The 22,116-nt window shown below is 37.8% G+C and overlaps 1 protein-coding gene across 1 annotated transcript; it reads left to right on the plus strand.

Moving 5' to 3' along the window:
* Positions 1–1,731: 1,731 nt before the first annotated feature.
* LOC131319024 (insulin-degrading enzyme-like 1, peroxisomal) lies at positions 1,732–20,576 on the plus strand. The gene is made up of 26 exons (XM_058349121.1): positions 1,732–1,976; positions 2,129–2,204; positions 2,964–3,031; positions 5,113–5,204; positions 5,286–5,359; positions 5,451–5,494; positions 6,916–6,967; positions 7,548–7,670; positions 7,762–7,874; positions 8,793–8,955; positions 10,615–10,707; positions 10,992–11,077; positions 11,603–11,689; positions 12,199–12,302; positions 12,504–12,606; positions 12,726–12,821; positions 12,906–13,095; positions 13,954–14,015; positions 14,455–14,559; positions 16,369–16,570; positions 16,641–16,849; positions 17,328–17,452; positions 17,537–17,588; positions 17,662–17,748; positions 18,319–18,441; positions 18,779–20,576. The coding sequence occupies exons 1-26, from the start codon at positions 1,851–1,853 to the stop codon at positions 19,028–19,030; spliced, it is 2,907 nt and encodes a 968-aa protein (XP_058205104.1). The 5' UTR covers positions 1,732–1,850; the 3' UTR covers positions 19,031–20,576.
* Positions 20,577–22,116: the final 1,540 nt, after the last annotated feature.

Raw genomic sequence — 22,116 nt, forward strand, 5'->3', positions numbered from 1 at the left:
TTTTTCTAATAACCTGTTTTTATTAGTTTAAAACCTATTTTTAAAAAATTGTTTTCGTTCACAATTTTTAAATTTTTATAAATTAAAAATGTGATGTGACAAGTTTTGGTTATTCAATTTTAATTGCACCACTGTGGATCTCTATATTGCTAACTTTAGCAACCCCTTAAATGCATAATCAAAAGATAATGTGACAATTTTTGATTATTGACTTTTGGTTATTCCATTATGGATGCTCTAAAACAAGAAGTCAATTAAAGTGGAGAGAGAGAAGGAGGAGAGCACTGTTCATAGCAGAGAGAAACAGACAGGTAAAGAGGGGCACGCGTCAGGCGTGAGGGAGAGGTGCGCACCTGCGACAAAAGTAAGAGAGAGGCTATCATTTCATGGAATGCGTCAGTTTTTTTTTTTCCGTCCGTTCGTAAACAATGAATTGTTTGGATTGGTTTTTAAAATTTTTTTTGAAAAATAGTACGGGTAATAAGTTGAGAGAGATAGAGAGAAAAATGTTGGAAGTAAGAAGAATCTAGGGGGAATTTTTTGAAAGGTGCCGGTGGCCAAGTATCCCATGTGCTGAGGTGGCATTTTTATTAAAGGCAATTTTGTCTTTTCACGAACTCTAGACTTTAGAGTAGAGGTGTTTAAGAAAATCGTTAGAGTTGTAAAATCGGTCCGATCCGGACAGAACTGTCCTATTTGGTCCAGTTCTGTTATTCTATGGTCAGATTATGGTTCAAAAAAATAAGAACCATTAATTTTGATTCGGTTATTGGTTCTCAATTAATGAACCGTGGTTAGAACCGAACCGAACTGTTTTAAACTAAGATAAATATAAAAATACACATGTATGTGTAATTAAATATGTATTTAAATTTGGTAGATTAATCTTTTCCTTGCTAAACTTAATTTATTTAGAGATAAAATCTCATTTGTTAGGAAAGCTTTTATTTTCTTCCTTCTTTTCTTATTCCAGCAGATTATATTCCTATTTTTTTAATTTTATGAGTTCATATTTTGTGAATAAGTGTTTAGATGCTTATTAGATAGAATCAGAACCGAACCAAAATCGGACTGGTCTTGCAGTTTGGTTCTGGTTAGGTTCCATGCATATATTGGTTAGGTTCTGGTTCTCAATTTTCTAGAACCGTTTGAAATGGTCCGATAATTGATTTTCTAGATAACCGGACCAATTCAAACCGTGTACACCCCTAAAACTAGTATTTCCATTAATGGACTCTAAATATTATAGAAACTTAGGTCGGACTAAATGTGATTTTAGGCACCTGCTTTTGGATCTTAGGCTGATTTTCTGTAGATGTAAATGGACACATGTGCCTCTAACAGTTTCGGATTCATTTGTGTCCGGAATTGTACTTTAGAAATGCGTTGATAGCATTGCTCGTCCCTAGGATACGAGTTATCCAAATCGGAATTGGGACAATATGGGTTTGGATTCTAGAGCACGAACAAATCTTTAGAACAAAATTCCGGACACTATCATATCCGGAATTATTAAATGTATGTGGACACATGTACCTCTAATAGTTCCCGATTCATTTGTTTCAGGAGTTGTACTTTAAAATGTGTTGGTAGCATTGCTCGTCCCTGGGATATGAGTTATCCAAATGGAAATTGGGAGAATATGGGTCTGGATTCTGGAGCACGGCAAACCCGTATCAACCAGGCCCGCTACTATCCCCCGTACATGTAGTACAAAAGTCAGCCTCTCCGGTCATCGAAACGAGTCTTTTTCCAGTCATAAACCTCCAGTCTGAGGATCAAAAAAAAAACCCCCCAGGTCTCTCTCTCTCTCTCTCTCTCTCTCTCTCATCGGAATTGGAAGGAGAAAGATGGCCTTGGGGAAGGAAGACGTGGGGGAGATTCTGAAGCCTCGCACTGACAACAGAGAGTACCGAAGAATCGTCCTCGACAACTTCCTTGAAGCCCTCCTCATTAGCGACCCCGACACCGACAAGGTTTCTCAATTCCACTTGGTTCTGTTCAATTCCGTTTACTGAAACTATGGTTTACCCACGTAGCATATCGGTTTCTCGTTTGATTATCTTCGGTCAATTGTGTTTCCTGTTTTGATATTTTGTGGTCAATTTTGAAAATTCTTGTTATTCAGTGTGCTGCTTCCATGGATGTTCGAATCGGTTCTTTTTGCGACCCCGATGGTCTCGAAGGGCTCGCGCATTTCCTTGGTGAGAATATGCACCTTTTTTGTTTCCATTATACGTGTTGCATATTGTTTTTTAGCTTCTGTTGAAAAAAATTCAATCTTTCGGGCCGTCTCCTAGAATAATGGGAAAAGAAGAAGAAAGCTCTGCCGGGATGCGAAGAAAATTTCAGTGCATAGAAAAAGAATAATTGGGCAAAAACTGAAACTTTCGGTTATTTTTTACCTGGTAAACCATTTTGCAAATTGGGTTCATATTTTCTTCCACTGTACCGGTAAATCTCATGGAGCCGAATCTGGGGATTTTTCATAGCATTCAGAAAACACAAAAGAGATTCAAAAAAATGCCGGGCCTATTTGACATGCACCTTTTTTTGTTTCCTAATACACATTCCATATTGTTTTTTAGCTTCTTTTGAAAAAAATTCAATCCTTTGGGCCGTCTCCTAGAGTAATGGGAAAAGAAGGAAAAAGTTCCGTCAAGTGTGAAGAAAATTTCAGTGCATAGAAAAGGAATAATTGGCCAAAAAACTGAAACTTCGGTTATTTTTTACCTGGTAAACCATTTTGCGAAACAGGTTCATATTTTTTCCACTGTACTGGTAACTCTCATCGAGCTGAATCAGGGATTTTTTTCATAGCATTCAGAAAAAAAACAAAATAGATTCAAAAAATGCTGGGGCTACTAAGTGGTTCCAACTCCCAAACATATATACTCATATTTTGATCTAGTATTGTGCACCAAACGGGCTCTATTTGTTGATTTTGACCTCGATTATTGCAGAGCATATGCTGTTTTATGCCAGTGAGAAGTATCCCTTGGAGGATAGTTACTCGAAGTACATTACGGAGGTGTTTAACTTGTCTTCCTTTGGATCTTGTTCTTAATTTGGCATATAAATGACTACTTTTATTAAAGCATCCATTTCTAGAGGTGTTGCTACCTGATCTTCTAGGTTGTAAAAGTAGTCTAAAGAACCTTTTTTCTGTCCGTTAACTGAATGCATAAAACCTGGTTGAACCAGAAATTAAGAAATTATAAATGTGCACTTTTTCCCTGAAATCGTGCGTTGGAGTCTTGGACAGAGCTCAAGATTAACAGATAGGAATCACTAGTAAGGTAGGAAAAACTAAAAGTTAACTATTCCAAGCTTAAGAAATCTTGGACGGAGTGATGTGGGAATTAACTAGAAATACATGATTGCAAGATGGCAAGAAAGAAATAGTGCACCAACTTGAAGAACAAGGAATGCATCAAACGGAGAGTAGTGTAATGTGTGTAAAATCAGAATACTTTGCGTACGAAGGAGAGCACTTTAAGGCTTTTCTTGATATAGAGGTAATGTGATTTGGTAGAAAAACAACAGAAGTTGTGATTTGTGATTACAATTCTGTGAGAAAGAAGTAGTGCAGCAACTTGAAAAGCAGCAAACGGAGAGTATTGTGCTATTTGTATAATCACAATACTACGATCTATGGAGCACGGGTACGCGGTACGGGTACGGGTACGGGAAACGGCAAAACCCCAAAAAAGTAGGGTACAGGTACGGGTACGGCGGGGGTACGGTGAATAGATATATAATTTTTTTTCTATGTTTTATTGCTTTAAATGAAATATAAACCCATTTTACCAACAAAATGTAAGATAGATAAAAGTTCGAAGTTCATACATCAAGTTCAACGTGCCTAGATCAAAGCTAGACGAGTTCCTTGTTCCTTACATACCAACAGTACTTGCAAACATTGACTCAGTGTAAACGTGTATGTGTATATAAAAGAGAGAGAACTTACGTCTTCTGTCCCGATTTGGAGCCCTAGACCGCTGCCTCTCTCAGTGACATAGTAAACGTGTATGTGTATATAAAAGACAAAAAAATTACACAATAAGCCCATATTTTATAATTATTTACAAAAAAATCCCTGAAATTTTGAAAAAAAAATCATTTTGGGCTAAAACGTACCCATGCCGTACCCTTGCCGTACCCATGCCGTACCCAAAATTATCAAAAGTACCCGATCAAATTTTGCCGTACCCATGCCGTACCCGGTACGTTTTTGCCGTACCGGCGCCGTACCCGTACCCGTACCCGGTACGGGTACGGCGACATTTCTGAAGTACCCGTGCTTCATAGACTACGATGAATAACAAAGAGACAGCTTCAAGTGTTTTCTTGATATAGAGGTCCTGTCATGTCTTAAATCATTCAGGAGTTTTGGTAGGACAAGATATAACCCAAGGAAGAAGAAATGGACAGTGGGCTTTCATCTCATGTTTGTTAAAGGGTCAGTGGTCATCAAGGAGCTAAATATATTTGGATCCTAGGTAGAAGGTACAGGGCAAGGCATTGACATTACATAAATAAGTTGCAGACCACTTCATTAATTTTCTCTTGCTAATTTTTTTGGTGGATTCATACTTGCAGCATTCCCCTTCTATATGTGAGTTTTAGGTTGCTATTTTTTTAGGAGCATATAGATGTAGTCATTGCAGTTTACAAATAATACGATTCTCTTCTTTCCTCCTCTCTCTCTACTTTATTTTAATTTATTGTTATATTTATTTTTTGGCCTGTGTCACTGTAGTAACTTGTTAATTGTTAGTACGGAAACTTATAGTCAGATTTTGAATATCCACCGGAAAGTTTTATTTGTAGACCTTTTAGGATAGTAATTCACTTCATATAATGAGTACTCTAATTTCTTTCTCGATTTTGTGTTCTAGTTGATATTTATGGACGTAGTTGTAGGTTGGGTACTTCATTCTTATCTGAATGCTTGCACCCTTTTCACTTCCATTTTTTGTGGCATGGTATTTTTTATTTATGGAACAAAGAGACTTCTCCCATTTGATCCTCGTGATCCTTAATAATGGTTGAGTGATCCTTGTTCGATAAGGATTCAGCCATGATGTGATTTCTATTCAATGTTAACAGCATGGTGGTAGCACGAATGCTTTCACATCTTCTGAGCACACCAACTACTATTTTGATGTTAATGTTGACTGTTTCGAGGAAGCTTTGGACAGGTAGATTTTGTTTGCTTCCAAGTTAGATGTTGATTTTCAATTTGGGTTCTCAAATGATTCTTTCCTGGATTTACTGTTCAGATTTGCACAGTTCTTTATCAAGCCGTTGATGTCGGCTGATGCTACGACTAGGGAAATAAAAGCTGTTGATTCTGGTTAGCATTCCCTTTAGCAGCTTGATTATGCAGTCATTTAGGTAGATCTGGAATCATTGTGGATTACCACTGTCTTTCCTCTTGTATGCAGAGAACCAAAATAATTTACTTTCTGATGCTTGGAGAATGAACCAGGTGTGAATTACTTCTCCACTTATTGCCTGTTGTAACATACTTCTGGCCTTTTAGTAATCCGCCAACTAGTTGAGTTTGGCTTGTGAGCAGATCATCAAAATGCTCCTAGGCTCTTGCTCCCTCCTTAGATAAATTATTGTTTTGAGTTTGGCTTGTAAGCAGATCAGAATGTTCACATCTCTTTCCATCCTTCTTGAAAACCTAAATCATATCAGAGTCACTGCATGCATCCCTTATATTCTATCTCAAGAGAGGGTGTAGGCACGTGATGTGTGTCCCATAAAAATCTCAGGGAATCATTCATGTAATTGTTTGCAATCAAATACTTAAGCTGTTGAGAGGGGTTGAAGAATTAAATCTCAAGCATCTAAAAAATTGAATTCAAAGAAATAGGTTGATGAATAAAAATTTGATCCAGTGGCAGAGGTTGATGAATAGAAAACTGGAGCAACTTTTTAAGATAATTGTGGCATCAGATATAATGCATGGTTTGAAATATTGGTGATACAGTAGTATCGGTATTGATAGGTACTAGGTACCGAGTACCGTTACTGCTGATATTGCAGTGTGAAGGAAAATCGCATATGTATCGCCAATATGTAACGGTATCAGCTGATATGTAACGGCAGTAATGGACCTTTACAGCCGATACAGGCAAAATATGGTCTCTATGGTATTGGTAATTTTTTCCATGTTAGTGTGAAATTTTGAAAAATTCACGTCTTTGGTGACCGAAACCATTACGCTACGACTGTTACACCCGGAAACTGTGACATCGCAACTGATACTAGGGCGACCGATACCGACATTTCGAACCATGATAATGGCAGAACCTTGAAAAGGGTGGAAGACCACAATGCATGTGAAGGCCATAGGAGTTCGAACACTTGCCTATGTCTGCCTGTTCTAAATATACCTCAAACTAAGTAACTGCTCAGTACTAGTTATTCCAGGTGGCTTCCATTAACAGTTTTTTGCTTCTACTTTCCCACAGAATAGCGACACATGCTAATAGGCATCAGTTAGCGTGCGTTTGGACTAATTAGTTTTTGGTAAAGACAGTCTTCTACCAAAAAAATAAAAATAAAAGACAGTTGGTATTATTTAACTTTTAGTTGCCTTTTTTTACTATTTCGTCATAATTTTACATCTCATCTTTCGTCTCGACAAGGGAAATCATAGAAGTATAAAAATATTTACCAAAGTTGAAAAAACTCCACATAAGATGACGCTATAGATACTAAAAGACTGTCTTTTTTGAACTTTTCCCTTCGTTAGTGAACTTTTTTCACCTTTGGTCTATTTTTATCCTTTTCCGAATCCTCTCATCGAGACAAACAATTAATCCAAAAAAAATTTCCTTTCTATGGAGAAGTACCTCTTACTGTCTTTTCTGCTTTGCATAAATTATTCCTTTGCAGCTTCAGAAACATGTAAGTGCTGAGAGTCACCCCTATCATAAATTCAGTACAGGTTGGTATTTTCAGTTCTTATTATGTCACAATGAATGCTACTTTTGTTTGGTTTTACTTACAAGGCATGCTTATCTGTTGTTATGATGATTCTTTTTTCACTTGACTCCCCATCTCCATCTGGAACGGCATACAACCTGTGCTTTTTTAGGAAGATGCTTGTTTTTTTGTTTTTTTGCCGTTCTTTTTTATGCCACAATGTTAGGTTGTTTTTGCTTGTTCTCAAATTTTCCTGCTAATAAAGCAAACCCTGAAAATATATACCCCAGGAAATGATATGGACATAAAGGAGCCTCAAAAGACTACTTGAAGAATTACAAAACACTTTTACCACCTACTTTAATGTCTTGGTCACTTAATTACTCTTTTGAGTGAAACAAAAAGAAGAAAGACGGCGTTTACTTCTCTTGAGTTCCCATGACTTCCATTGGAGGAACCATTGAAAAATCAAGGAAATACTTTACCCAACTTCCATTGCAGTTGGGCCTCTTTCCTTTACCCATTCACCCTTCACGAACTCCTTTTGTAAAGTGCTATGGTCCAGAATATTTTTCATTTCTGATACAGTGCCAAAAACTTAGGGAACTGGGATACTTTGGAGGTTAAGCCAAAGGCAAGAGGGATGGATACAAGGCACGAGCTTCTCAAGTTATATGAAGAAAATTATTCGTCCAACCTCATGCATCTGGTTGTATATGCTAAAGGTAAGCTAATAATTTAGCCAGTGGTTAATTAGCCACAAAATATTTTCTCTGGATTATCAAGTATCAGAATTCTCCACATCCTTATATTCAGAGGGCCTCGATAAAATTCAAAGCATGGTGGAGTACAAGTTCCAGGAAATTCGAAATATTGATCGAAATTGTCCCAGCTTTCCTGGTCATCCTTGCACATCAGAACACCTTCAGGTATTCCCATGACTGTTGTAGCAGCAATCTTTTAAGGACATGATCATCAAGCTATGAAGGACGGGTACCTCAAAAAACTTCTTGTACCCGTACTGGGTGTTTATTGGGTACCAGTACTTGACATGGATACTTCTACATGCATACCGGGTACATGAAAAACATTCCTATATTTTCCCTTTAGATTTTCCTGTACCCCAAAGGTACCAAGTACAAACCAGAGCATACAAGTTAGCTTAATAACGCTTGTCATGCTTATCATACTTAGAATTAAGCTTCATAGTGTAGTTTCTATGGTAACAAGATAAAGTTCTTATTTGTATCCTACTCTTAGCCTTAACATGTTGTTTGTATGCTATTCAATTAAGCAATTCAACTAATTTTTTGGTTCGGTTTCCTAATTTTTATACATAATGCCTTCCTTCAAAGACGCCCCATAGCCGTACCCGTACCGTAGTTTTCTAAATTTTGTTGTATTTCTGAATTTTTCTGTACTGAGGTACTTGTACGTAGCAGTAGCTGTTCTTCACAGTCATCAAGGCAACAAGTGAAATCCTAAAAAATTGCCAGCTTGATTAAAGCAGGCTGTTTATAGGTAGTAGGCACTCCTTTTTGTGTTTGTCGTAGGAGATACTATCTTTGTCGACACGGAGAAGGTATATGTTGGTAGTATCGGGAGAAAAAAAGGCATTTTACAATCAGCCTCGATCCCTGGTTTACTTGTGAAACATTCTGAGGCATTTCCTTGAGCTTCACTTGTGGGCAAGCCTCAGGTGTCTGGTGCATGGCATTTTCTTTATACTATGATGATTAGTGAAATTTCTACTGATATCAAAATTCTGAAACCATTCTTTGCTATGTTTTTCCACCCATTTGTGAAGTGATCATTTTAGTTTCTTTGTGTGCTCCATTTTGTTTTAGGTTCTTGTCAAAGCTGTCCCAATTAAACAAGGTCACAAGTTGAGGATCATCTGGCCAATAACTCCTTGCATTCGCTATTATAAGGAAGGGCCAAGCAGGTATCTTAGTCACTTGATTGGCCATGAAGGAGAAGGCTCTGTGTTCTACGTTTTGAAAACTTTGGGTGGGTTTTCAATATCCTTCATTTGACCACCGGCAATAGCTTGTGGGGTGTACCCTGCCATCCACCTACAGCGAGGGTGGTGCAGGGTTGAGATCCTGATTTGGAGATAATTTCTACTTATATAATGAATGTTTAATTCTGACAAGAATATAATAGTCAGCTGCTATCATTTTTTAAGGACTTAGAGTGTGATGAAGGTCTGTCCCACCTATATATGGGCCTTCCATTACCTTAGGTACCAATATTTTGGTGAAACAACTTGTAAGAATATTGCTACAATCTATTGTTAGTGCATGAGCACTATGTTTTTGTTTCTATTTACCTAAGAAGCAAGCGCATGGACACTTGACATGACACAAGCATGTGGACACAACTGTAATGAATAGATACAGGACACATGTGAGGGATGCGCAACATAAATAGTTTAAAAGAAGTAGGTCATGTATGAGTTTAGATTAAGAAGATGTTGCCTAACCCTAATTTATGAAATTTAATGGAGGAGCGATTTGTAGGTGTAAATGTATGTCATTCCATCATATGTACGTTGTTTTATGTTTTGTCCTTCGATCCCTATCCATACCTTCAAAGTTGTAAGGTGTATCTTGTGTGTCTAGACGTTGGACATGTGTGCCCCAAGTTTTCGAAGCATGTCTTGGTCTTCAGAATTTTGAATTTATAGAGGACATATTTGGACATGTGTCAGGAATTTTTTAGACACTCCTGGGACACAGACACGTCTTGCTTGTAATGGTGTCCGTGCTTCAGTTGATTACCATATACAGAGTAATTCAAACAGTGACGTTCAAACCTTCTCCACAACAATTTTTTTTCAAGATCTTTTTTAGCATCATCTTTCAATCAATCATTTTAATTTTCATTTGTCACTTGTTATTTTTGGACATCTGGATACAATTTTTGTAGGTATGTCTTTGTGTGGTTTAACAAGTACTACGTGCACTCTTGTTTAACTGAAACCCAGCACCTCCCCTTGGTGACTGTAGGAGATACTACTCGAGCTAATAGTAGTTCGAATTTGTTCTTTCCAAATGATGTTTGTAAAGAGGTGGAGTTTTGTTGCTTTTTGCTGCAACTTGAGGCTTGTCCTATATGTGTCTGCTTCATCCTATTTCCACCTCAAGGATACAGGAATATTCCAAAATAGTCAAATTTCTTTTATTCTCTCGGATAAATAGTGTTTACAAACTTCCTTAGGTCATTTCATGCCAATATAGGAGTTCCGGGCATAGTTCATTGTAAATATGAATTACAAAATGTGCTTGCTAGGTGTGTGTCCTACTAAATGTGTTGGAAAGGATCCGGTTCTGTTCTCCAAGTTGTGAGTGTTTGACATTGGTATTTTCTACATTTAGGAGGATCCATGTAAAATAGTGTGCAGCGATATGGTGCAGGTTTACACTACAAACCAGGTCACCTAAGACGACTTAGGCAGAGAGGTAAATAGGCACTATTGGGTGAACTTAGCATAAGTGTCTTTCATGACCTTGGAAATTCGCCAGGAAGTTGTTTTGTTTATTTCCAGTTCATATATAACTTCTTACAAATCGGATATATGGGTGGTTCTTTTTCCACTCTTTGGTACCCTTGGTATTGTCACCCCTAGAAAATTCAGTTGATGGTGTTAGTCTTCAAACTTTGCAGGTTGGGCTACTAGTTTGTCAGCAGGCGAATCAGATTGGACCTGCGAGTTCTCTTTCTTCAAAGTAGTTATTGATCTGACTGATGCTGGGCATGGTTAGTTTTTTTAGTCCCTCGTTTTACTCTCTGGCTGGGTCAAGAATGATAGCAGGGATCCATCTGGCTAGTGTGAGTGGGGGTGTGATATATATATGGACATCTATTTATCGCTAATATGGAGAGATACCTATATTATAGACACACACGTGCGCGCACACACACAGAGAGGAACCATTGGACTTTTTGTATTCGTTCTAAGGTTGCGAAGCTATACACTTGGATATTCCGTTCCCTCTGATTATGTAGAATGCTACTGATTTACTTAGTTATATGACTTACAGAGCATGTTGAGGATATTGTGGGGCTGGTGTTAAATTATGTCCACCTTTTGCAACAGTCTGGTCCTTGCAAATGGATATTTGATGAGGTATGCAGACACCGTTACAATCTGACTTCTCTACACTCTTAATAAGTGCTTAGATGTTGTAAATTGCAGTCATGTGCACTTGGTGGAGCCTGTTTTTGCAGGTTGTAACCGGGGGGGGGGGGGGGGGGGGGGGGGGGGGGGGGAGGGGGGGTGGTTGAACAATTCTTGCTTTGCTTATGCTGAAGGAATACACAACTAGTAATTTTTTTTCTTGAACGAGAAAGTAGCATGTGCAACCTTTTTCCAATGTGGATTTATAGTCGTTGATTATCTGGAGAAGTATTACTTTAGTGGAAAAATTGTGACGATCTCCCTACTCTTGTGTATGTTTAGAAGTTGGTGGACGGGGCCAGACTTGCTGCAATTAGGGTTGAAGGGGCTTCGTGTATCTTTAGAGAAATAACATCTGGAAGGCATTTAGCTGTTTTGTTTCTGATTGTCAATACCTTGACCTCTCATATTTTAACCATCAAAAACTTGCAGTTGGCTTTGTGATTCTAATGGATTTTTATTTTGTTAATGAAGCTTTCAGCCATTGGTGAGACAGTGTTCCATTATCAAGACAAAACTTCACCAATTCATTATGTGGTTAATGTTGCGTCAAACATGCAGGTAATTAAAGTAGACGTTGTTCCTATTTAGTAGAATACACAATGCCGAGACCCGGATACAACACCGTAACGTTTTGTCAGCACAAGAAATCCTTGAAGATAGGAAATTGATGTAACTTGGACAGAATATATGAAATGTTTGAGAAGTTATATAATTCACAAGTCAAAAATAGAGATTTTGGATTGAAAATGTGAAATATCAAAATAGTGTGAAATGTGCTTACATTATATTACTTTCAATTGTAAGATTTTTTCTGGATTGGGAAAGTTTGTCATGTGCTTTGTCACAAGTCCAGTTACCCGTTGTAGGTCAAAACTCAACCCCAAAGCCTAGCTATTGGGTGGGTGAGGGTTCTCCCACACTAGGTATTGCGCATTACTTATGTCCAAGCTAGTTATTGAGTGTTTTTTTTTTTTTTCAACCTGTGAATGAGGAGGTTGAGTGAAATAGATGTTGACTCCTCATCAATTTATTGTTTTACTGGCATCTGCTGCTTGATAATTTTTCAGTTGTATCCTCCTAAAGATTGGCTAGTGGGCTCATCCTTGCCATCTATATTCAGCCCAAGCATCATTCAATCAACCCTCAGCGAGCTTACCCCGAACAATGTCAGGTGATTTGTTTGCTTCTCACGAAGCCCTAAGTTATTGTATTTGGGCAATGTTTTCTCATGTCCTACAAATTTCGGACTGCTTTCTTTACCATTTTGGGGGAAAATTATGACTTTGTTTTCTATTTTGATTGCCTTATATTAAGTCAAAGATACAGTAAGTGTAGCAGCAATGTTTGTAATCTCATAATCTGTGTCCAACAGAATTTTTTGGGAGTCAACAAAATTTGAAGGGCATACTGACAAGACTGAGCCGTGGTATGGAACTGCCTACTCCATCGAGAAAATCACTGGTTCCATAATTCAGGTTGGCTGTCAGACACTAGTCATACGAAATGCCATTAAGTTCTATAGATGCTTGGGGTTCTGAAATTAGGCCAATTTTCAACAACATATTCTGATTTGTAATTTATGTGTCTTCTAAAGCAATGGATGAAATCAGCCCCTGATGAACATCTGCATCTACCTGCTCCCAATGTGTTCATTCCTACTGATTTATCTCTTAGGAATGTTCTAGGGAAGGTATGTTTTCGTATCAGTCCCTTCAGTCAGTGTGATTATCTGGTGAATCCTTGGGCTTCTTGACATGCTTGACCTTTGTAACAGGTTGAGTTTCCCCTTCTATTAAGGAAATCATCCTATTCAAGATTGTGGTACAAGCCTGATACGAGGTTCTCCACTCCTAAGGCATATGTTAAGATAGATTTTAACTGTCCCTATGCTGGCAAGTCCCCCGAAGCAGAAGTTCTTACTGACATGTTCACACGCCTGTTGATGGATTACTTGAATGAATATGGTGAGCCACTAAATTTTATAGGGATTGAAAAGTATAAAGTTAGGGCCCTTTGCGCCTTTTGTTTCCTGAGATTCCAAACATAAATATGATGTGAAGTGTGGAAAAACATGTGTAATTTGTAAATACTGATAACCATATGTAGGTTATCAGTTGCATGGAGGAAAATTAAAAAATGGTTTGGAAAAGCATTTCATCTGAGCATGCTTCTTTGTCTTTTCACTTTTTCCTACTTGAGACTAAAATGATTTTGAAATCTAACCAAATTGGGTCTAACCTTCTCCGACTGCTTTTAAGGTATGTCGCATGGACACGGATATGCGATGACATGGACATGACACCGTTTCTCCACTATGCAAGTTGTCAAAACTTGTAGGACGTGGCGTGACACGTGAGGGAGACATTTACGAAAATATACGTATGATTCCATTCTAAACAAAATACGTATAAGGATGCTATAATTGTATTTAAGTCTGATATATGCCTTTATTCGAATTCCTCGTTACACCATTAGCAAAAGTTTTCCAAAATAGATTTTATAGTCAGTAATCGGTCTATCACACATAAAAAAGGAAATTTCCTGAAGCGTATACAGGAGCCAATTCTTCATTCAACACTCCCAACGTGTAATGCGAGTGTCCTGAGTGTATCCTCAAAGTGTTCTGATGGTAAAGTTGAGAAAAAAATAGGACATTTTTTATTTGAGGGTGGTATATGTGTGACAAGTGTCGACCTTTGGGGAAGCGCCTATATTTCATAGCTTTTAAGATCTGAATAGTGGTTTTTCTGGACAGGAGAGCATCTTGGCTCCTCTGTTTATACAGTGTTGTGCATCACTTATTCGGATTTTGTATCTTTCAGCTTATTATGCTCAGGTTGCTGGTCTTTCTTATGCAATAAATCACACTGGTGATGGCTTTCAGGTATTTCTGGTCCTTTTTCCTCTCTGCTTCCCTTCTTGTTCCATGATCTCTAACTTTGTGTCAGTGTCTTGTGACTATGGGGTTGCTACATCAGTGTCCATTTAACTTTGTTTTGTCCATGAACTTTTTATGGGGTTTGTAATGGCGAGCAATGAGATTGATGAGAGTTGATGGTATTTCCAATGGTTTTGAGGCTTACGTAGTGACCATGTTCCATTTTCCCTCGGGGTGGTACTTCGATGGATTGTTTACTTGGTCAGCAGCTCGTGTACTGATGATGACGATTGGCAATTTCTTTGCAGATTTATCTGGCTCTGGAATGTTGCTGAAGAGCTTAGATATTTTAATACCTGCTTTGTTTGCAGACTTGATGTTTATTAGTAATAAAATACCTAATACTTCAATTTTTAACTCTTTTTTTTCTGTTCACTTCTCTTAGGTGACTGTGGTTGGTTATAATCACAAATTAAGGATCTTAGTGGAAACAGTAATCGAGAAGATTGCGAAGTTTGAAGTGAAGCCCGAAAGGTTTGCTGTGATCAAGGTAACGATCGAGTGGCCTTCACGGTCCGTTGCATACCGCTAGAAGCTATTTCCATGAAGATTATCTATATGCATTCTGCAATTAACTTTGAGTCCAAATATGAAATTGCAGTCTAGATCATGATATTTGTTGCTATTTTGTAAGTAAATTTGTTTTCTAATGTTGCTCAGTTATTTTGTCATTCTGTTCCATAGGCTTGGCTTATGGTAACCGATTTCCGTAATAAGCTTAAGCTATTCGGAACAGACAATGTGTATCAAGCTCCCATACCCTTCCTTACATGTGGCACGGTGCTCTCACACGAAGAGCCAGACAAAACGAAGGCACAGATTATGGGAAACAAGTTCATTCTTGGAATTGTGACCCCTAAGAATCCTTGACTCTAATACCATGTTTGGTATTTTGGTTAAGATATGACAGAATGGGCCCAACATTGTAGGTTGATCTTTCATTGTTGGGTGTTTATGACTTTTAGAGTTCTAATTATCTCTAATACTTCCTCCTCTCCTTTGCATGCCTAATGCCTTGGGCATTAATGTGCAATTATGTGTGCATGAAGTGAACTCTATATCTAGTTTGGAAGCCAAGTTTTTCAACTTCGTATACTCATTTTTCAAGTTTTGCTACATTAATGGGTTTGTTGGTCTTCTGATATACTAGTAACTAGTTTGACAAACAGTGCCTTTGTTATTGTGTTCTTCCTATGATTTTCTACTCTTGACCTTCACTGCCTTCTAGAACCAAACTGTGTGTAAGATTGAAGTATAACATAGATCTGAATGGATGTATGGTTGTAGACTACATCCACCACCAGAAAAAGAAACTGTTAGGTGTTCTTATCTAAGACATGTAGTTAGACATCTTTGTCCTGCATAAGTTTGGAATATTTGGGAGACATCCTTGCATGATTTGCATTTCTCTGTTGCAATTGTTGGCGAGTGGAAGTCTATGGTAGCAGTTTATGCCAGGAAATGTGAAGTCGATAATTATTGCAGTTAACATTAGTTCTTTTTCCAGAGTTGTACCACCATATATTACCTTATCATTGTTTGTTTCGTTGCAATGTTGGTATCAAAGTATATTAGTCAGATCCACTAGATCAATTTTCCAGCGCATGGAAAATGTTCTCTACCGCATGTGCTTATTACTTCTTCTGACAGTGGTAAAAATCTGGTGCAGTAACATCAGTTATAGTGTATGCCTCCAACTCAAGGAGTATATTATTTTGTTTATGTTTGGGGATAACTAGGGTAGTTAGAGGGCCCCAACAACAACATCCTATAAGTCTTATAAGCCAAATCTCGGTGGGGGCAACTTGATCCATCGAGTGGGGCTAATAATGATAATACACCTGTGGAAAGGCCTATCTCAATAGGGCCACCAGGTGATCCATTGAGCGACGGCCCTTCCACTCGGCACCTATCAGATTTGATTGAGGATTATGTAGCCAGGACCCCTAGCTTCTTCTTGAAATCTTTTCATACATCTTCTTTTCGTTGTTCTTGTCTTCAAAGAATTCATTAAGGAATTGAGAAGGATGAAATATAACTGGGACCCCCTTGTGCTTTAAGATCTTGTTATAGGTACTATCTCCTGATGTTTCGTAATGTAGGTGTTGCCTAGCTTTGAAACTATCATCTGATTGACTAATGATTTTCTCATCCTTGACAATTTCTACTCCATAGATGATAGTTTGACATTTCACCGTTTTTGTTTTATGGTTACGATGTCGCTAATGAAAAGCTGATAGTTGATGTTTTCTTTAAATCCATTTTATAGTTTATAACGTATTTTTTTGGCCCCTTCTAGGAAATGGTTGCAAAGGACTATCAAAATTTCAAGTTTCAACAACCTTATCAGCAGGCTATGTACTACTGCTCATTAATATTAGAGGATCAAACATGGCCTTGGAATGATGGACTTGAAGCTCTTCCTCATCTTCAAGCTGATAATCTCACTCAATTTTTTCCCCTGATGCTCTCAAGGACCTTCTTGGAGTGCTACATTTCAGGTTCTTATATTACACAGAACACTGTATATCATGTCCTGGCGTATTTGTCTGATGGATTACTGCTTCTCAGGAAACATGGAACCAAATGAAGCAGAGTCAATGATTCAGCACATTGAAGATGTTTTGTTTAAGGGTCCCCAGCCTATATCCCAAGCTCTATTCCCTTCTCAGCATTTGACAAATAGAGTTATTAAGCTTGAAAGGGGCATAAGTTACTTCTATCTGGCGGAAGGCCTGAATCCAAGTGATGAAAATTCTGCCCTTGTCCACTATATTCAGGTATATATTCAGAGACTTGAAAAAATCAGATTTGTACTGGTTTGCTGTAATTAGTGTGTGCAAGTGATTGTGTACATATTGTCAAGAAAAAAAAAGTGATTGTGTACAAAGTCAACAAACCATTTAACCGCATTCAAGTTTCTTTTTGCTTTACTTTCGATGTTTATTGTTAAGAAAAAGAATTGGAGCAGTTTGGCCAAATTAGGGTGCCAAAAACACTGTAGCATGCCAAATTTGAGTTTGGCACCCACCATTGGAGATGCTCTAATGTGTTCCACTCCTATAACAAGACTGAAATTTATGAGGGTTTTTGTGGATAGATGGATTAGCAAGGTCTTGGTGTAGAATATCAAATTGTTGTTTGTACTATTTTCAAGGTTTGTGATCGATTTGTTCATTTTGGGCCATTGTTTTACAATGCCTTTAATCTGCTGAACTAAGCTTCTTTTGCTGAATTGTATATGTTGAATTTGCTTAGGTTCATCAAGATGAGTTCCTGTTGAATGTTAAACTCCAGCTTTTTGCTTTAATTGCAAAGCAACCAGCCTTCCACCAACTTAGATCAGTTGAGCAACTTGGGTACATTACTGTGCTCATGCAAAGGTATATTAACATTTTTTTCCCTTGATATTGTTGGATGTGTTGTGTTATGTATGTTTTGTGGTTTTAATTTTATTTTTGATGTAGGTATGACTCTGGAATCCGGGGAGTGCAGTTTATCATTCAATCCACTGCTAAGGTACATAGAATCATTCTACTCTATTAGGCATTTATTTCATCACCTCAATTAAAACACTCGTTTTTTTTCACAGGGTCCTAGAAATATTGGTTTAAGAGTTGAGGCATTTCTCAAAATGTTTGAGAGCAAACTTTATGAAATGTCAGATGATGAATTCAAGGTGTGTTTAGCAGTGCTTGTCTTTCAGTAACTTTTGCTTATCTTTATGACCCGACTTGAGTTTTTGATTGGCGGTGAGTAATGCAATAGCTTCACCTTTGTGAGGATAAAGGCCTATCACTTATCACGAATGTGGAATAAAAAAATTTAGCGTAGGAGGCTCGGGCTGAAGAATATATATGTGCTTTCCTTTATATATACATGTTCGTGGATATGCATTTGCAGAATACATTGATTGTTGATCTTATGCCTCACCCTTGTGTCTCTTAGCCTTGATCATGCAAGATAATTTTAGTTAAACAGTTGTTTAGCCCTACCCCAGCAGAAAGAATGGGGAAACGTAGGAAGCTATGTTTTGTTGATCTTGTTATTATTATGCAATACGTTTCAAGTTTTCGTCTTTTAATTGCATTCTCATTCCATATTATTGTTCGGTAAATTTATGTAATTACACAATTTGGCTGAGTTCTTAATTGCCTCTCTAATAATTTTGATTTAAAAATCTTGGCCTTCTTACCTATCCAAAATCATCAAGGCCATCTGACTCTCTGCTTCTGTACTGGTTAAACAGAGCAATGTTACAGCACTGATTGACATGAAGCTTGAGAAGCACAAGAATTTAAGGGAAGAATCTGCATTTTACTGGAGAGAGATATTGGACGGCACCCTCAAATTTGATCGGAGAGCATGTGAGGTATGACATTCTATCAATGTTGGTTTCCATGATTAGATTTAAATTCCACCCATCTATTTGTCATTTAAACGGTTAATTAAGCTACCCCTCCAAATCCATTCAAAACTGAAGATCTTGCACTACAAGGTCAACAATCTGTCACCCCTGGCTCTCATTTAGTAACCAACCATACAAGACAGTAATATGTTTGGTTCTTTCTCTTAGTTATTTTTCCTTTTCCATACATTTTTTTTTCTTCAATTTCAAGATCCAAACCTAGCCTCCACATCTTGTCAACATTAGCACATTTTTTATCTGTCATGTCGTCGTTGGTTACTTGCTAGTGGTGATGTGACAGGTTGCAGCTCTAAAGCAGTTGACTCAAAAGGAATTGATAGATTTCTTTGATGAATATGTAAAAGTCGGTGCCCCTCGAAAGAAGGCATTAAGCATTCAAGTCTATGGGAGCTTACACAACTCCGAATACAAGACAGACCAAACTGAACCAAACGAACCCAATTCTGTCCGGATAGATGATATTTTCAGTTTCCGGAGATCACGCCCTCTTTATGGTTCATTTAAAGGAGGTTTTGCTCATATGAAATTGTAAGGAATCATCTCAATTGGGATAGGCTTCTGCAGAAAACGGAAGACTGCAAATGGTGTCGTTGACCTTGAACTACTGTTGCTTCGAAATTCCATTGAGGGCATCTGGAATTAGCCAGGATTTTAAATTCCATCTACTGGGATCTCTAAAAGCTAGAAAACTTGTACCATCCCGGTGTTTCCAGACATGGACACCCATTGATTTTATAGCACAGGAGTCTCCTCTCTCTTTTTTTTTTAATAATTGCATTCGGGCATTAATAGTGAAATGAAGCATCATTGTTGCTTTCTTGATGCATAAGTGGCTGCTCTCTTTTTATTTCTCAGTTGTGTGGCCATGGAACTAAGTAATGAAGTTGATTTTGTAATTGTTGTTACTACTTTGTTTTATGCAGTAATGGATGCTTTAGTTAGGACTGTAAACAAGTTGAGTCAAAGTAGTATCGGGTTGGAGTTTGGTAAATTTGGATTTGAAAATTATTGAATTTTAAAGGTATGTTCAAGTTTTATTTGTTTATTATCTGTGCCAATTGTTTGAAATGAGTTTTACTTGAGTCGAGCTTGGTTTCTTCGTACGGTATTAAGAGTATCAAGTTAATAAAGCTGTGTTAAAGCTTGGTTTCTTAATTTTATTTTCCCCAAAACTATACGAATAATAGAAAATATGTGTACAGGACTGCAAACGAGCTTGAGCTATGTTATGTTATGTTCGAGCTTGGCTCGTTTACTAAATGAGCCAAAAATTCGTGTTTGAGCTTGGCTCGGCTATAAACTAGCAGAGTTCTTAATGAGCTTAGTCAAGCTTTGGAGTGTTAAACTCGGCTTATTTACTAAATGAGCTCAATACTCGAGCTTGGTTCAACTACCAAACGAGCCAAGCCCTAACGAAGCAAGTAGCTCGGTTTGTTTATAGCCTTACGTGCTTTATGATCGACATTAAAAATGTTATTCCAATTCTCCGAATTGGCTCGTGTTGCAGATGTTCTCAAGCCAACTTGTTTTGCGCTTTTGCAGGTAAAAGATGCATATTTCAACCTGGTTTGCTTCTACAACATTTTAACGAAATAAATTAGAACCCTTTGTTTCTTTTCTTCAATGTCTCATGTTTGCCCAATAAATAACAATTAGATCAAAAAATTAAAAAAAAATGGTACATCATTTTCTTTGTGCTAAATCTCTATCTAAAGGTCTTTCAGACCAAAGAATAAATAATGGCATCTGTGGTATCAAAACTCAGTGTATCCACTCCAAAACTGGTCCTCTGGATCCGGGTATTGTCTTGAATCTGCACGAAAGCTCCACCGTCGCCGGCGTGCGAGTGGTGGTGATCGTGGTGGTCGTCGGCGTTGGACGGCGGGTGGTAGTACAGCCGAGCTGTATGAGGGCAGTGAGAGTGGAACCTGGCTGCTATTCTCACCCCTGCATCCAATATCTCCAAATACTTCCCCATCACTATATACTATATATGTTTGTGTATATAGAGACAGGAAGATTTAAGAGAGAGAAGCTCAGAAGCACCTAGAGAGAGAGAGAGAGAGGAACTGATTTGTATTTGGGGAAAGGTGAGAAGGGTATATATACCCCTCCAAGGCTCTTGGCCTCTTTCCTTGAAGCTTGACTTTCTTCCTTCCTCTCTCTTTCTTGGGTCCAGTTCTCTTTTCATTTGAGCACTTTAACATGAATTTTATTGCAATTAGGTCCATGTATTTGAAGCTTCTAAATTCTGACCCATTTTCATGAATATTCTCCTATTTATTTATGCCGCAAATGTTGACCAACGGACTTGATTTAGTCAATAAAATCATTTCCCTTTACGCTCTTTTTTCTGAAAGAATGATAATAATTCTCCTCCTTGTTGAAGTCAATTCCATCTCAATTTGATGCCTTAGATTTTGCTAGACTTTGATTACTAATAACAAGGAATTTGTAATAGTGGAAACGCAAAGCAGATTAGCAAAATTGTTCAAATTTGGAAGGCAAATATGACATGCTTGAAGACCGATTCCGGCATGCCAAATAGTAACATTGCATTTTTTCTTATATTAATGATCTCTCAAAATTATATGCTTTACGAAAATCACATGTAGAGTCATGAGATTATTTGTTTATCTTTTAGGGAATTGATTTTCACATTTTCCTATTGTTCATTTGCACTCTTTTCCCCTATTTATTTATAAAAATATAGAGCTAACATTAAGCGAAGTATTCTTAAATATTTATTTTCTCGTGATGAAAGATAACTCCGTAATTCAATTTTTTGTGAATTTACAATATTGTTCACTTTTTGATGCAAGGGTAACATGGGTAATTAACATGAATAACGACAAAAAAGAGCACTATCAGGTAAAAGGGTCAAGTAGCACGTGGATAGGAAAGCAACGGGGAAGGAACCGAAGGGCAGTTTCGTCCACAATGCTTTGTTCTTCTCGAACCACTCCGTTTGACAACTTGACATATGCTGTGAGAAACTGTCCAAAGACAGCGAAGCATCGGTCCAACGCTTTACTTTTCTTTCTCGGCGCGTGACCGCGTCTTGGTTGGATTAGGTCCCCGGTAGTATCTCTCTCTTTCTTTCTTTTTTCAATTCGTTAATCTACATTAATTATTAGAGAACTTAGGAGAGGAAGATGAGGTCTATGGGATTGAACCTGACCATTTGCATGAGATTATGTAAGGGAGACTAACTGCACTCCACTTTACTTACAAATCTCCGATAGTCCACTGAGTGATTAATCAAGGAGTGTGGTGCTCCATAAACCTCCACTGTCACACTTCATTCTCGACTTCGAAAATCATTTTATTTCGGGGCATCGTCACTTGGTATCACAGACATCATCTACACTACGCATTATTGTGGAGCCAAGAAAAAGTGCATGGATCCTATCACTATGTATAGTGAAGAAAGGATCTAGGGTACTAACACCGGAAGCACTAAATAATTACACCGAGACTTCATGTACTTAAAACTTATGTTGTGGTGAAGGGTTCTGTTTTTAAGGAGCACTTAATAATTTTTGTGCGGTCAAATGCCTTGAAAAAGTTCTTGTGTTGCTTTATGGGCCTAAGATTAAAATTATAAATCTCACAATG

Source organism: Rhododendron vialii, chromosome 3a (assembly GCF_030253575.1).
Source record: "Rhododendron vialii isolate Sample 1 chromosome 3a, ASM3025357v1".
Classification (NCBI taxonomy): domain Eukaryota; kingdom Viridiplantae; phylum Streptophyta; class Magnoliopsida; order Ericales; family Ericaceae; genus Rhododendron; species Rhododendron vialii.